At 34.7% G+C, this 16,449-nt stretch overlaps 1 protein-coding gene across 1 annotated transcript; it reads left to right on the top strand.

Annotated features, from left to right (window-relative positions):
* The first annotated feature begins 1,849 nt into the window (after positions 1-1,849).
* On the top strand, positions 1,850-11,621 carry LOC123527648 (interferon-induced protein 44-like). The gene is made up of 7 exons (XM_053523841.1): positions 1,850-1,980; positions 3,269-3,819; positions 5,116-5,165; positions 6,227-6,424; positions 7,497-7,640; positions 8,115-8,286; positions 9,512-11,621. The coding sequence occupies exons 2-7, from the start codon at positions 3,288-3,290 to the stop codon at positions 9,799-9,801; spliced, it is 1,386 nt and encodes a 461-aa protein (XP_053379816.1). The 5' UTR covers positions 1,850-1,980; positions 3,269-3,287; the 3' UTR covers positions 9,802-11,621.
* The last annotated feature ends 4,828 nt before the right edge of the window (positions 11,622-16,449 follow it).

The following is a 16,449-nucleotide window of genomic DNA, read 5'->3' as shown; positions in this document are numbered from 1 at the left end:
TGCAACGGGCACTGTGAAAATGGGGCTCGGACTCTACATAAAAATTCAAATTTAGCATCTTTTTTAGAAAAAAAAGTAGTGCAAATCAAATCTTGCTTTTAGATGTGGCAAATTTTTCCTTTTCATGATTTTTAATGATTATACGCCCTTAAAGAAAAACTTTGTATTTCCTTTGTAGAAACGAGCATGTAAAAACATCAGCGCATAACGAAGTATGGATTTAGTTATTTGAAATATCTGAATTTTCAACCAATTTCAAGTCGTAAAAAGATGTCTTTCCGAAGTCTTTGAAGTTTGAAAACGAAAAAAAACTGTAAAAACTAAAAAAGTAAAAATAAAAGGTCAAAAAGTAATGAATTTTCCGGCAAACAAACGATTAAAAAAAAGGGCCCTTTTTCGACTTTTCCAACCCTTTTAAATAAAAAAACGAACAAAAGTTTATAAAACCAACACCCAGAAAGCCCCTAAAATATCTTTTTAAAAAAAAAATAAGATGATATTTTATTCCTTAAATATTGTCCCCAAATCAAATTAAAACCGAGGAATATAAAGTGCCCATTTATCTTGGCTTTGCCGAACATCTTCAGTATCCCTCGGGTCTCAGCATAATCAAGCATGTGCGATGATGTCACGAGACCCCAAAACAAAATATTTGCGTATAGGGTACACAATTTTAGGTAAGGGGTGTGGGTGGGAAATGAATCCAGGAATGTTGGTGACGCGGGGGGGGGGGGGGTGGGGGGAGTGCCTTTTATACAAAAAGTTAACTTTGGGCTACCGAACCGGGACAGTTTAAACTAATAGCCTCCCTTTGGGGAATAAATAATACTGCTTCCAAAATTGGATGGGCTGGTGGATCCATATTTTCTGGAAAAATATGGCCCATTTGTAGTGCTTTCTCCTTTTTCGAGCCTCTTAAATCTTTTAGAGGTGGCAAATTTTTGGAAAACCCGTTTTAATAAATAAATTTTTGTTTTTTTGTTGCAAAAAAATTTGCATTTAAAAGGGCAAAAAGAATTACAATGTTTTCATTTTTATATGTACTTTTTTTCATTTAGACTGAAGGAGGGGAAACCCCCATATTTTAAAACTTTCTCATCAATTCGAGCCTCTGTTTGGAAGGGCATTTAAAAAATTTTTTTTTTGCATTTTATTTCCATAAAGCAAATTTCTATCAAGTTTGCTTTGTTCCTGTTCAACAGTCGAAAAATGTCGGGGTGTTTTAAATTTAAATTTGGGGTCATAATTACCCACTATGAATTTCCTTTTGAAAAAGTAAATTTTAGATCAAAAATTTAAAATAGGTATTTTATCAATTTTTCAGTGGTTTTATGACTAATTTTTTCCAAGGCATTATAAAATGTAAATGACAAAAGTTACTGATGGAAGAACATGCTACATGAGCATGAATTTTACTAAAACACAAGGGCTCGAATCGATGAGAAAGCTCGAATTGACGAGAAACAGGCATATTTCTTGGTGAATTAATTTCAAATCGAGAGAAACAGTTTCCTACCTATAATAATTTAAAGTTGTCAGATTTTACAATTGAATATTTATAGTGCGTTCTCATTTCTAACTGACGGATTGTTTCTTCTGCCTCCTTGATACAATCATTGCCCTCAAAATACCCACGATTGCCATTTCGATGTAACGCATGTGCAGTTTCTGCCATGTTGATTCAAGGGGAATAAGTAGAAGTAAACTAGTGACGTATTCAAAATGGCCGCGACGTAGCCCCGCCCTAGCCCCGCCTACATCGCCTACCAGATGTTCTTTAGAATTTCCGGAAAAAAATAGGAATTCTCTTTAAACTGCACCGTTTCTTATTTATATTTCCGTTCTGTAAACTACTTCCGGGTTGTCATATTTACCTCGATATGATAAAATGTAGTTATACAGGCATATCATAACAATTATTGGTTATCTAATTCATGTAATTCAAATTAAATACTATAGTACATCATTATTTTGACTAAGGTAAGCATGCGTTTACATGAATTATGCACTGTAGCCGTTTTGAATGCATTTTAATGTACGTCCTTCAAAGGTCGTTTTCAGAAAACGAACTCATTTTGGAATTTCGTTGTTCTTCATATATATATAAATGTACCAAATTGTTCACAACAAATAGCATAGACATTTTAAAAGGGTTAGTTTATTTGGGATTGTGATACTTTATCTTATGTGAAATTCTAGTATATAGTTATATACCAGCATTTTATAATTTGAAATCCTACTTTCACTTTCAGTTTGATTTTTTTTCCACATATCAATTTTGTTCATGCTTTGTAACCCTTTCATCACTTGGGTTGTCTGGAATAACATATAGTAATTATGAATATAAAGAAAATCTTAGTTTAAAGTAGTTCGATGATCAACTGAGCAAACTCATTATATTTTGAAAGTAGGGACCTACATACACTTACACATTTTTGGAAATGTCTTCTAATACAGAGAGAACAAAAGGAAAATATGTCACTAAAGAGAATTAAAATGTCCGATCTATCATTTTGAAAAATTATGATGTGTAAAGTATCCCTTTAGTGACCTATATCTTTGTAGAACGTGGTACTATACCTTAAGATTTTACCGATTGTTTAAAGTATCTGCTGTAAATAAGATCAGCAAATCTTTAAAACGAGGCTTTTGCAGCGTAGCAGACTCGTTTTGATTGCGTCCGGGGGGCGGGGCGTGCAAAGTGCGACACTCCCATACACCGACACCGGCCCGGCATAAATGTGAAACCAATCCTTTGAAAATTAAAAGTTTGATTGAAACAGTCAAGAGTATAATTCAGAAGTTATTGGTACAAGACGTATATTCTTTTTCATATATATCAATTTTGCGTGGTTTATGGTGAGAGACAATTATTTAAATTTTGAAGAAAATATGTTGAGAAATTACAAAGTTAGAATGAAAGTGCATCTAAGGCTTAGGAGGGGACACAATGCATGAAATATTTCTGCTTTTATTAGATATGTATCATAACATATATGACTTTAGATATGATAGGGGAAAACAATATGATCTTTGAAATGAATCCATTCTATAATGACAAAAATAGAAAGGGAAAAATGAAAATGCACCATTTAGCCTATAAATAGGAATAATCTAGTGTTTCAGAAAATTATTTCTTGGTAAAATTATTCTGTATTTAACATGTGTGAGCATAACTGTCATGATCACACATTTATGCTTTATTTTGTTTATTGATACTAAAATGTGTGATCTGAATTAATATTCTATGTACGGTCAATTCTTACAGACTCATTCCAGTTTGAACAATGGGCGGCAAGTTAACAAATAAAGATATGGACCAGCTGGAGAACTGGATCGGTACAGGTCCTAAAACATTTACACTGCTTTATGCCATTACCAGAGATGGATGCAACCCCAAGGCTTTTCATGAGAAATGTGACCTCCAGGGACCTACTGTAACAGTGCTTTATAATTCTAGTGAATCTGTGTATGGAGGCTACAATCCTACTTCCTGGAACTCGAAAACAGCTGGCCGTGTTGGCTGTCATGACGCATTCTTGTTCCAGTTATATTTCAACGGGAATCTAAAATCAAATAAGTTTACTTCAAAAAAGGCACGGTATGGATATGCCATTGGAAATAATTCAAACTACGGACCGACATTCGGAGAAACCGACCTCCGTACATTTACTGGCACAGTTACCAAATCTGGTTCCTATTTCCCACTTAACGTTACTTCCACCTTTAATGAGGATTATGATATGCAGGGACTCAGTGCAGAGGATGTTTACAATGATAACTGGAAAGTCACTGAACTAGAAGTGTACAAAGTAACATGTAAGTATGCATTTATGTGATTACATTTATTTGACCCAAACCCGGCACAATGCCAAATGCACGGTCTAAGCAGGATCTTTTATTACTAATCGGATTTCCAGTATTTCAGAGTCAACCCTTTGGGTTTTATTTTCATAAGAGGAAACGTGAAACTGTTTCAAATTATTGACTCGCATTGTAAATTTTCAGTAACTAGGTCATATATTTTCTACTTTATATGTAGGACCGATTTACGCAAAGCCAACTTTCCTGGGAAAAACCAGTATTGACCTCTTATTTAGATGGGGTGACACTTAAGAGTATCTCAGAAATTCTCGATGCCTTGACCGGGATTCGAACCCTAGACCTTTGGATTGACAGTGAGGCGTGTTACTACTAGACTACCGGGACACCTATAAAGATACGTCATGTGTTTAAGTTTATTTATGACGCAATCGGGAACCCTCCACAACTCTCTTAGTAGCTTTTATTTAGAGGGTAATGCAAGATATAGAAAGCGCTCAAATTTCTGCTGACTGATTGTTCTTTAGCACACCGAATTTAAAGTATCCATAAACGGGATTCTTAATTGAATGTTAGTTATTTGTGAGAGGGGTATCGAACTCACGACACATGGTTCCTTTGTCAGATAGTATTATCAACGCTCTCGATATCCGTCATCCTAACTCATTCTATTTCAGTGTAAAGGAAAGTGATTTGCCGAGCTCTAGGCTTGCAAAACGAAATGCCGTCACAGCGCTAGCATGCTTGGTTTTGTTGCTTTTTTATCAGTTTCAGTTGTTTGGCTAAACAAATAGTTCTTTTTGACAAACTGGTGTTTTACAGAAGGGGGGCAGTAATCTTTATGTCGGACTATAAACAATCCCGAAACCAGAAGATTGAAGATTCTCTACAGCCTTCGACAATTATAGTTATGAGTGGCTTGTTTTAAATTTTCTTTAACTGCCTCGCATCACCTTCTGTAATAATTGTGTATTGAATGATTGACCGTTCATGTTTAAGCTTGATAAAGTTTCAGTTCTTTTTATAATGATAACTGGTTCCTTGTTTCTATGTATTTTCTGACATGATTCAGTCAGGTTGTAAAACAAATAAAGTCAATGTTTCAACATTTAGGTAGTGTTATTCAGTATGATAGTGGATTTTACCAATATAAAGCAAAGTAAATCATGCTGATTTCCCTAATCGACAGACGAGTTTTTAAATTGAAAATCAAACTATAATTTAAATTGACCTATTAGTATTGACAACAACATTTGTAAAAAAGGTACATAATCTATATCTGATATATTTCAGATGAAAAAATAAAAACACCTTGGCGTGATGCCGGCCAATGGAACGGAAAGGTGCAGTAACAATTAAACCGTCATACAAAAATAATTTTCCGAAATAGCCTCATAGATAAATGTATTTGATGATCTTTTGCTCAAACAATATGATACAAGAACCCTAAACAGGTATAAACACTAACAAAACACGAATCAAGATTTGAATTAAATTATAGGTTACACTCTACCAATTCAAGTCCTTATTTATTTCATATTAATAACAAAACATTCAGACCTCATTTTCAGCACTTTAGAGCATTTCAATGATATGAAAATCATATATGGTCATTTAGTATAACATGTCTTCTTATCAAAAATAGAAAAATATTGACATGTTATGTTGAATATAAGAAAAATAATCTGTTCTGAGAAACATCACCCTCTAAAAATGCCCCCATGAAAACAGCCGTTTAGCAGTTACGCGTAGGTAGACATTTTTCGCAAAGAATAAAACTTATTCAAAGAAATTTACAATGAAAATGGTCTAGATCTATTCTCAATACTATAAGCAATAAACATAAGCCAAAAATTTAACTGTCACCTCCTCATGTCACTCATTATACCAGATTTCATCCATAGCATGGAACTACATTTTGGACTACTTCACATGTAACACTGAGTAGTCACTTCCGGTTTGGTGTAATCCGTCCTAAAACGGCTTTTCAGTTGATACTCGTTTTAATCTAACGTACCGTTACAATGACTTGTTTCGAATACAGCCTAACTCACGTTTATTAATGTTACTTTTTCAAATTAATAGTAACAATGAGAAGGTGTGATTACATTTGTTGGAATTAAGTCTTAAATGTGTACAAAACTGAATATACAAACGTTATCAAAATGAAATTGTTAATTTAAAAAAAAAAACACGAAAAAGAAAGTATTTTACTCGTGTCCAAAGATCGTTACTACTTTAGACGAATTAATAACATTGATTAATTGAAGTTTGAATTTATATTCCGCATCGTAGGTTTACAATCTTTAGACTTTTTTCTTGCCTGCTACTTTATGAGATATTTAATCTTACATGCACTAGTCAAACTATATGTAGTAATCTATTATTCTCATATTTTTTTCAGTTTTTTGAGGAACTCAAGGAGGAGGTGGTTTCATTCAAGCCTGTGTCTGATTTAGATATAAGCTTTGCTCGGATCCTGATGATTGGACCTGTTGGGGCGGGAAAATCGAGCTTCTATAACACAATAGAATCAATATTTCGTGGCCGAATTACCCAGCGAGCTCGAAGCGGAAGTGCAGAGCAAAGCCTGACCACTTGTGTACGTTCTTGCATCATTAAGTAAATGGTCGTAATCAGACTCATCATTTCAACATTTTAAAGGTCCAATACTAAGGAAAGTGAACATTTTAATTTCTTTTAAAAAGCACAGAAACTATTTCATTTTATTGGAAAATGAAAGTTGGTATGTAGAAATTCGAAATAAATCGCAGTATATGTACAATTATTTTTCTGTGAAGTATGAAGAAAGTTAAAAAGACCTGGGGGGGTCATTCTGTCGATTCATTGAAATTTCAACATAATACACATACATTTCTTTGAGTTCCAAAGACCTTCTGTAAATTTTGACCTGCCAATCTTCATTATTTAGTGTCTTGCAGAAGTCTATGCACTGGCTATGAAAAAAATTGCCAACTCACTTTCCCTTAGTAATGGACCTTTAATGATGTCTAAAAACGTTTTAGTTACATAGGCATATAAAAGACTAAATTATTGATATCAAAATCCAAAAATGCGCTATGTAATTCTACAATATCATTACGAACTAAAAACACAAGTTGACAATTTTTAAGATTGTGTCAACAGTTGCTCAGTGTATTATACAATTCTGCTTGAGCTGATGCTAAGGGAGCTGCACATAACCTACTATTGGTTTGCATAGTTGCGTTCTACTCTTCCTTAGTAATATTCTTATAGATTTAATTATTGTTCGTTCAAAAGCTCTGCAAAGTTTATGTTCATTGTTTTACAAATTGACGGTAAATCAAAAGTACCTTTACATTTTACCTTTAGTGTATAAATATGTTGGTCATCTACTGGACATTTGTCATAATATTTGACAATAGTAAAGATAAAAAGTATTTAGTTAGTTTGAAACTTAACGTGTTTGAACATTTGATTTGATGAGATGGAACAGAAATTTTCCCTGCATCTTTCAGCAAGTGTACATTTGCCCAGCGTCTAATTATTATGCGTGGTAACGTTCAGGCAAAATAGCACCAGAATATCCAGACATTTACTTATATGTAGGTAGGCCATGCTGCTTAGACATAAAATTCTGCAACAAAAGCTCTGTGTAAAGGTTTAAATCAGAGAAACATTATGTATTACAGTACGTCCCATACTCGGTAAATGTCCCGTCTGGAGGATCACTGAATTTCCGGTTGTGTGACACACGTGGGCTAGAAGAGTCACATGGTCTTGATGTCCACGAGTGCAGTTATTTGTTAGATGGCAACGTACCAGACTATTACCAGGTAACAGTTTCAAAATCTTTGACATCTCTTTAAACTTATATTTCAATGTTAAAAATTAAAATGAACTTTATATCACCATTACAATGAAAGGGTCATAATGGCTTAAATTCATAATATGCCGGACTGACACATTTTTATATGAATATAAAATATACTAGTATTATATTCTTGTTTTTCATATGTTTGGTAGTTTTCGTCTCAAATATTTGTTATAGGGGGCGTGTTAGTGAATCCATTGGTTTTAATTATGCCCCATTTATGTTTTTAACATTAAAAGTATTATGGAACTTAAATATACTGTTTGGTGATCGATTTTCAGATAGACATTAGACACATTACAACCAAGAGACATCCATTAATGCAGTTAAAACAATTAACCATGGTAACTTAACTTAGATTAATGAGGCAAAAAACAACAAAATTTGTTAGAAAGTAATAAAAATATGTATAATTACGCTTTAATAAATTATTTAGTTCAACCCGACGTCACCAATAACACCAAAGACCCAGGGCTTCAAAACACAGCCTTCTACACAAGACACTGTGCATTGTGCAGTTTTTGTGATAGATGCGACCACACTTGATGTCCTGTCTACCAAAGTCATGGAAAAGATGAAAGGATTTCAGAATTTAATGAATCAAAGAGGTATTTTCAAGATACATTATATATTACTTCCCCTCAAGTGTGAAGCCCACTGTTCTTTATTACATACCGGGATTAGTTAATGCATACATTTGCATTCTGCAGAAAGCCTCTTCTCCATAACTCTGTTTAACTGTATATCTTTGCAGTTCTATGAAATGTATAAAGTTCAAAATGAAGATATGCTGAGCGTATCAAAACCATTCAAACAGATAATTACGTTTCCCATATGCAGTGGTGTGTACATTTTGTTTTAGTGTTGTCCGTCTGTCTGCAAATCTGTTGGTCTGTCTGTCAAAACGTTTGTGCACGCAACTCTTCCGACAACACCAGGTGGATTTACACCAAACTTCACAATTAAGATCATTGCCAAGCCTGGTTGCGTACATCGTCAGCACGTTTGGTGATTGTAGTTGAAACATCAGCCAAGTTTAATATTTTGATCAATTCTCTTACATTTGGGGCAGATTCCACCAAACGTTACAAAAGTAAACATTGCCATGCCTAAAGCGTGCATTTTATTGGCATATTCCGGTTCGTTGATTTTCAGAGGTTCCCTTGATTCGTAAAATGCTATGACTTTTCGTCCAATTCTCTTGTATCATTAAATACATGTTTCCACCAAATTTTACAGGAGTGATCAGTATCAAGTCTAATTGTGCACATTGTCGGTATGTTCCGGTCCATTGATTTGCATTTGCAGCGGAGTTATGGTCCTTGATTTGTTGTATTTTACACTGCAACAATTTACATATACTACTGGGTTGAATATCACAACCTTCACGAGTGGTCAGTGGGGGGGGGGGGGGGCGTTGTTGTGCAAATCATTAGCATATTGTTCAGGTTAAATGATTTCACTTGATTTTTCAAATACTGTGGTGCCTGCTACTTCTCCTATACCACTGTGTGGAACTCGACCACATTCAGTGCCAGATCCAGTTGTATCTATCATTGGAATGTTATAGTTCAGTGAGTTTCCCTGAAGTTATGGCCCTTAATTGGTGGCGTTTCAGAATGTCTGCGTGGTAAGTTGTGAGAAACAAAACAATTTTATTTGATATTTAATTTTCCTATTTTCTGTTTTATTTGTAAGTACATGTATAACTGAACCCGGGGGCAGTTATGATTTAGTAATTCCTTCACGTGACGAAGCCACTCAGCTGAGTCAGTGAAGGCCAACGGTTCTATTAACGTAATAAAAGAAACAATTATTACTCTTATTCCTCAGATATACCACAAGTTGTTCTACTGACAAAGATTGACAAGCTCTGCAAGGATGTTCAGAGCGACATTTCTTTTGTTCACAAGAGCTGGATAGTCGAAGAACATGTTGACAAAGCATCACAACTTCTTGGACTACCCAGATGTAACATACTTCCCGTGAAGAACTACGAGAAGGAGCTTAGACTGGATGAGAACACCAGCATCCTTGCCTTGCTCGCTCTTCGACAGATTTTATACTTTGCTGAAGATTACATGTACAGTCTCAGAGAAAGGAAGAATCTTTTACAGAACTAAACAACGAATAGCAGATCCATAGCGGAGTGGACGTTCATAGTTCAGCAAAATATATGTTACTTGTGCATGTTCACTTCTATGTATCACTGACACTATATACCTGTTTCACTAACATCCAATAGTATACCGTATGTTGCAAATGTTTGTATGCTAGTAGCTTTCAATTTTAGTAATTCTTTTATGCAAAAGTAGACAACACAAATGTATAGCTTTCAGCTCTGATCTTTGTGATCACTGAGTCCAGAAAATGTTTCTGTACGAGTTCAGTCATTGCTCTATAGAGTCTATGATTTCTCCATGGAATTGGAAACGGAAAACAGTTTTATCATTATGTTAGTTTTCTCTATATACTTTATCACTACATACATGTTCGACTCACTGGTAACAATATTAATTAGATAGATAAAATTATAGATAAAATGTCAAGTCGTGTTTTGAATTAAAATAGACAGCTTTTGTATCCTGTTAAGTGACAAACCGTAACTAAAAAGTTTGCATAAACTGATATTTATAGGAATAAAGAGACTACACGTGTGCATTGTTACATATTTGGATTTTATTGTAAAAATTCTTGTTGCATTTCAGTGTTTATATATCTCATTTTTATAAAATGATAGTGATTTGATGATGTTGTTGTAGGGATAATACACGTTTTTTGTGTATTAACGTCTGCAGAAGCCCGCGGGATTGTTTGTGACCGAGACCGAAGGTCGAGGTCACAAACATATCCCAAGGGCTTCTAAACATGTTTTAAATATCCATAACCGGGGCACACATAACAACAACATTACTAAAAGCGTGATTTGAAGGTTTTTGAGCATCTTATTTTTATTTTTAGTTATTACAAACGTTACATTACACATAATTTTGCATATAACTTAAAAATTTGATAAACAGGAACACAATTATTTTATGAATAACAACTTTACATTCGAATTATTTTGAGTACGAACAAACAGAGTACGGATGAGTACGAAGCTAGTGACTATATAGCTTTCGAGGTTTATTATATGAATTCTGCGAACAATCAGGTAAAAACAAACCGACTGATACTAACAAAAGTCATTAATATAATACCTAAAAACGGGCAATAGCACAAGTTACACGCGATACTTATTTATTCACAGTTATTTACAACAACTGAACAGACGCTTTGTAAAGGGAGTAAACTCTAAGAGAAGCTAGTGCGTATATTGATGGGGGCAATACGTTTGGGGTTGGAAACTGATACAGCTAAACATACTATGGATTACATTGTGTCTATAATGCTACAAGAAGAGGTTATTATGGAAGAAACAAGATGCAGATGCCAAATATCAGTCTGCGCAGAAATACATACATACGTCCCTGGCAAAGCATTTCAAAAATAAAAATCATGTATTAACAGCACGTGAATTGCCTTGTTTGCACACGATTTTTCTCCCGTTTATACATAGGCGGATCCAGTGAAAAAAGTAGTTTTTATGCAAGAACGCTTTATTAAGTTATAGGTATTGTAGTGTTCATCGGCTAAATGTATTAGATTATGACAGATCATATTATACACAGTAAAAGTTCTAGTAGTTACTATTTGTTCCATAAACAGAACCTAATGGGAAAAACAGTCATGCTTAAGGTAGTTCTGCACGTTTGATTAACCGTATGATCTGAAGGATTTAATGGAAATCTACATTATAGAACAAAATTTGATCCAAACGTGAAGGACTACTTTAAGACTTATATAACGTTCATATAAATGTTTTGTTTTGACTACATTTCGTGTGAATTTGTTTTGTTTTGACTAAATTTCGTGAAATTTAATTAAAGCTACAAAACTAGGATCAGTGAAGTTGTTTATTCTATGCTTGAATATCATATATTTTAGGGCCTTGTTTTATGTATTATATAAATATTGCATTTTGTATCTTCTTTAAATTTTGTTATGTTTAAAGTTTGTTTTGTTGCTGTCACGCCTGGCCCGTAACAACATTATGTAAGAAATGGTTCAAAAGTCCAAGTGTCACTTCTAAGTAAATTAGGATTAACAGGTAATACAATTATCTCATTCAAACATTAAAAGTGAATAGACGCTTATAGACAGACATCATCAATATACTAAAGACATCTATGTGCGGAGACCGCTGCTAGTTTCATATACTTTTTGTAGAAAATGTGGTGGTTTTAGCCGGTGATATTTATAAACAGGTGTGATTGTATATTTACTAAACGTGCAACTTTAGAACGTAGAAAAGACACGAACGAAGTAAATACAAACTTCAGTTGTCTTGATTGACACTTTCGTTACAGCAGTAGTCATAGCTTTGCGTTATTTATAAGGAATAAAACTTCGGTCCAACAAACGGAAGCGTAAATAACTCCACGAAAAGATGGCATTTCTTTTCTAAACTGATAAAACTAGTAAAATTATAAAACTATATTTCTAAATATTACATTTAATAGCTAAATGTGTGCACGTGAAAACGTCTAGTATAGTATTAAAATCAATTAAAATAGCAACCTGGATTTTAGGTTCAATCAAGACAAGTCAGACAAAAGCTCACTTTTGCGTCTGTTAATATAAAGAAATATTTCTCATAAACTTCTCTATTTATAACTCTTCAAGATGGCCGCCGACTTACGAACATCTAAAAAAAGGTATTACAGTAAAACCTGTCTTAAGCAGCCAGCCAAGGGAGTGGGGAAAAGTGGCTGTTTGCAGCAGGTGGCTGCTTAGTGCGGGTAATTTATAGAATAAATGACCATTTTGGGAAATGAGACACAGGCTGCTTAAGACAGGTTGGCTGCTAATTAGAGGTGACCGCTTAAGCAGGCTTTTACTTATGTAAATCACATTTGCTCTATGCTGTCTTATGTTTGTGTTTTTTTTTCATATGAAGATGACTTAAGTTCAAGAGCAAAATTTACTTCAGCGAATGGTAGAACTTTTCCCAAATGTTCTATCTAAAACAAATTGATTCAGACTACTAAAACAGAAAAAAGTGGAAACTCCATAGGTCACTCAACACGACAAAAACGAAAATGTTGCAGGCTCGGTTTGATTCAGCCTGTTCATGGACGGTAGTGTAAATGCATGCTACCGTCCACGCCCAGTCTAGCCCCGTATTGAGCAGAACTCAACATTTACACATGCTACAAGTACAAAGAGACATCTGCAGATGTATTCATACGGTGGTGCACATGGAACCTTCAATGATACACTAGCGTACGTGTAATTCCATGGTGTTAAGATCCTGTGCAGAAGTTCATGTTACAAGATGCTAGCCTTTTTCCACACTTTTCAAATGCAGAAAAGTCCTTCTGAAGTTTAGTTACATGATTTTGCTGTGTAGATGGTTCTGTGAAGAAGGCAGCAATCGACAAAGAGCTTCAATGGTGAGGTAACAATGTCAGGGAAATGGGAGTTGGGAGGGGGTTGTTGATGAACTCAAAGAAGGGGAGAGGTCTAAAGACTGTTCTTTGCAGAACCGCTGAGGTGACATATACCTCGGTTTATATGGAATCCTCCATGGGTATTAGTTGTTTCTGGTTTCCCGGGAAGCTCACTGTCCAGATCAGTAGGGAGCCATTGATTCAGTTAGTAATTGAGTTTGTAAAGGAGAAACGATCGGTGTGGGATTTTGAAGGACGTCTTTTGCTTGCATTCAGACAGTCCTTATATCAAGTTTTGGAGCTGTGCTTATCAGGCCAACTACTATGGAACCTATGTTAAACATCAGTCAGATAGTTCTGCTATCGAAGTGCGTCATGATGTTGGGATGAAAGATGATTTCGGTCAGTTTAGAGCATATGGAAGTTAGGAAGACAGGTTTACAGTTGGCTGCTGTACTCTTGCCACCCTTCTTGAGTACTGGAACGTCGCAGGCCATATAACAATCCTTTCGGTCTTCACCTAAGTTCAAGGAGCTCTGATTTTGGAGAGAATCCCATACATATCTTTCTTGATATTTTCTTCAGGAGTTGAGCAGGCATAGAATCTGGACCCGAGTTTAAGATTCCTTAAACATTTCTCCTAACCGAATTATGTTTATCTCGAATTGGGGTTTCTCCAAAACAGGTAATGTTATTGTGCTGTTTTGCATAGGTGCGTTTGGACTTGGGAACTTATGTAAAGTATTCAGGTCTTCTTTAGTGATGTCTTACAAAATTGTCTGCATTCGTACGAGCATCGTTGAGAATAAGGCTATCCTTGTTTTGTAGTGTATAGACACCAGATACGTCTTGCTTTTTTTCACTATGACAAATGACGGGATTTTTTTCGGGTTATGTTTCGCCACTTTGCTTTTGTGCATATACAGAATTGTAGTTGTTGTGTTACTGGCGGATGATTCTTTGGTGAGAAGATTTGAGCTGCTTGTATTGCTTAATCTGCACGTTTGATAAACCGGAAATGATGGCGTAACGTCATTTATACGGAAAACTTAGAATAAAGCCTGGATTCGACGAACGGAAATGAAAATCATTTTAAAATTTATGGTAACATGCGGGTGAATTCATTACACCGGCAATGTTACTATCTTTCTAAAGTTAAATCATGATATTAAAACATCTGACACGTTAAATAATTCTGTAAAACGTCTTAAAACTAAAGCTTGAAATGCACGGAACTCTTTAATCGTGGGCAAATATCTCAAAAACAAGTACACGGGCCTATGCATTTAATTCTTTCACCATATTGAAGGCCGTATGCTTATTTACGATTGTAATCATGACAAGTTTCATTAAAATCTACATTGTAGAAAAAAATATTTTCGCGAAAATGTTGTCAAAATTGTGATTTTCCCATAGACTCCCATTATGAAAACTTGTGTGAGGTTAAAATGTTTGAAATAAGTCTAGCAAAAATCGAGCATGCGACCCTGTCTTTTTTATTTGCCGAATTTTCTAATTGTATTCTGATGTTTTGAAAAATTGGGGTTTAATCAAATTCTACATTTTAAAATTTCAAACTATTTTGACGTGCAGAATTACCTTAATTGCCTTTTTGAAAACTATGCCCTTCTATAGGGATAGTCAACTTATAGTATTCATCCTGGGTTTGGTAAGATTTGTGAGGGTATCGGTGTTTTTGCTGGATATATTTTTCATATTTATGGGAATAAATTTAATAACAGTTTGAAGTTGTTCTTCCATTTTCTATTATATCAACTAAGAAATTAACCTTTGTTCTAGAGATGATTTTCCTTTTAGTCATTCTCTGTTCGTGTATGTGAGGGTGCTATATTAGGGTCAGTACGTTGTGTGGTGACCTGCTTTTTAATTACGAAATATGGGTTACTGGTGATGAAGAGATCGGGTATCTTGGTAGCTATTGTTGCTTTTTCTACCATTTGTTCCACTCTGCTTTGACTTGGGATGCTGAGTTTTGTTTGAAATAATACTGAATTTAATTGCAATTATTCAAGAAAGTTTTAATATCACGCTGTACCAAATAATAACTTCTACTTCTTCGGGGTTACTCCCAACAATCGTTTACTGATTATAACTGGGAGGTCGGGGACAATCTGTTAAAATAATTTATGTTACATGATGAAAACATAAAATGTAAAACTGCTACATACGATGTTAAAAATAAAAAAAAACATGATGGATTAGTGCATGAAAGTATTTAGACTGACAGTGAAGCTTGCTAGGCTTTCACTTGCCTTGATGTTGTAAGGCAAGTTGTTCCAGTAACGAATGTGCTGGGAAAGAAAGAGTTCATATGGTATTGTGTTTGCGAATAAGGAATAATGTAGTTGTGATTTCTTGACTGAATAAGATGGTTGTGGTCTACAAATACTAGGTTATTATATACTGATTTTATACAACATAATTAATGAAGCTTGTTTTGTTCTTTGTTCTAGTGTTTGCCATTTGAGAGCTTCAAGCATAGATGTGACACTGCTAAATTTGGAATAATCGTTTTCGTTTAAAACATATCTAGCCGCAGCCCTTTGCACCCGTTCAATTTCATATGTTAAGGTTTTCTGCCATGGATGCCAAATTAAACTACAGTAGTCTAATTGAGGTCTGACATAAGTTTGGTAGGCTGTTTCTTTAAGATTCTGATCATTGCTCTGAACATTTCTTTTTATAAATTTAATGGTGTTTCTTGCTTGGTGTTCTCACGATTTGATAAAGATTAAAGTTTGTCATGTTATCCAAGAAATTTTCATAGAGAGTCTTATGTTTGCATGAATCTTTGATTGTCTCAGTATTCCCCCCCCCCCCCACACACACACACTTTAGAGTTTATTCTATCATCTCTGAATACTTCATAAGTATTTACATCTGGTTTTAACCATGTCTCTGTATATGCAACAATATCCGGTTTCACTTGGTCAAGAAGTAAGTGAAATTCTGGGATTTTATTCTTTATTGATCTGGTAACAGGCCAGTTTACAGATTTCTTAACGTTTGCATCCTCCATTTGGCAAAACAGAACGGAGTAAATGTGTCCAATATTTAGCTGACAATACCAGTCTAAGAATATATATGTAAAATGTATGTCAAAATATGGCACACTCAGAACTTTATAAAACCGTAGAGAGATCTAACTCGATTGAAGTGTAATGAACATGCGAAAATTAAAAACTGTCATAAAATGTTGCCTTGTCGGCCTTAAAGACGCCACCATCACCAATACCACATTTCCTGTCTGTTTGTCAA

The sequence above is a fragment of the Mercenaria mercenaria genome, chromosome 14, assembly GCF_021730395.1.
Source record: "Mercenaria mercenaria strain notata chromosome 14, MADL_Memer_1, whole genome shotgun sequence".
In the NCBI taxonomy this organism is placed as follows: Eukaryota; Metazoa; Mollusca; class Bivalvia; order Venerida; family Veneridae; genus Mercenaria; species Mercenaria mercenaria.
Note: the sequence above shows the minus strand (reverse complement) of the source record. Positions and strands in the feature narration are given on the sequence as shown.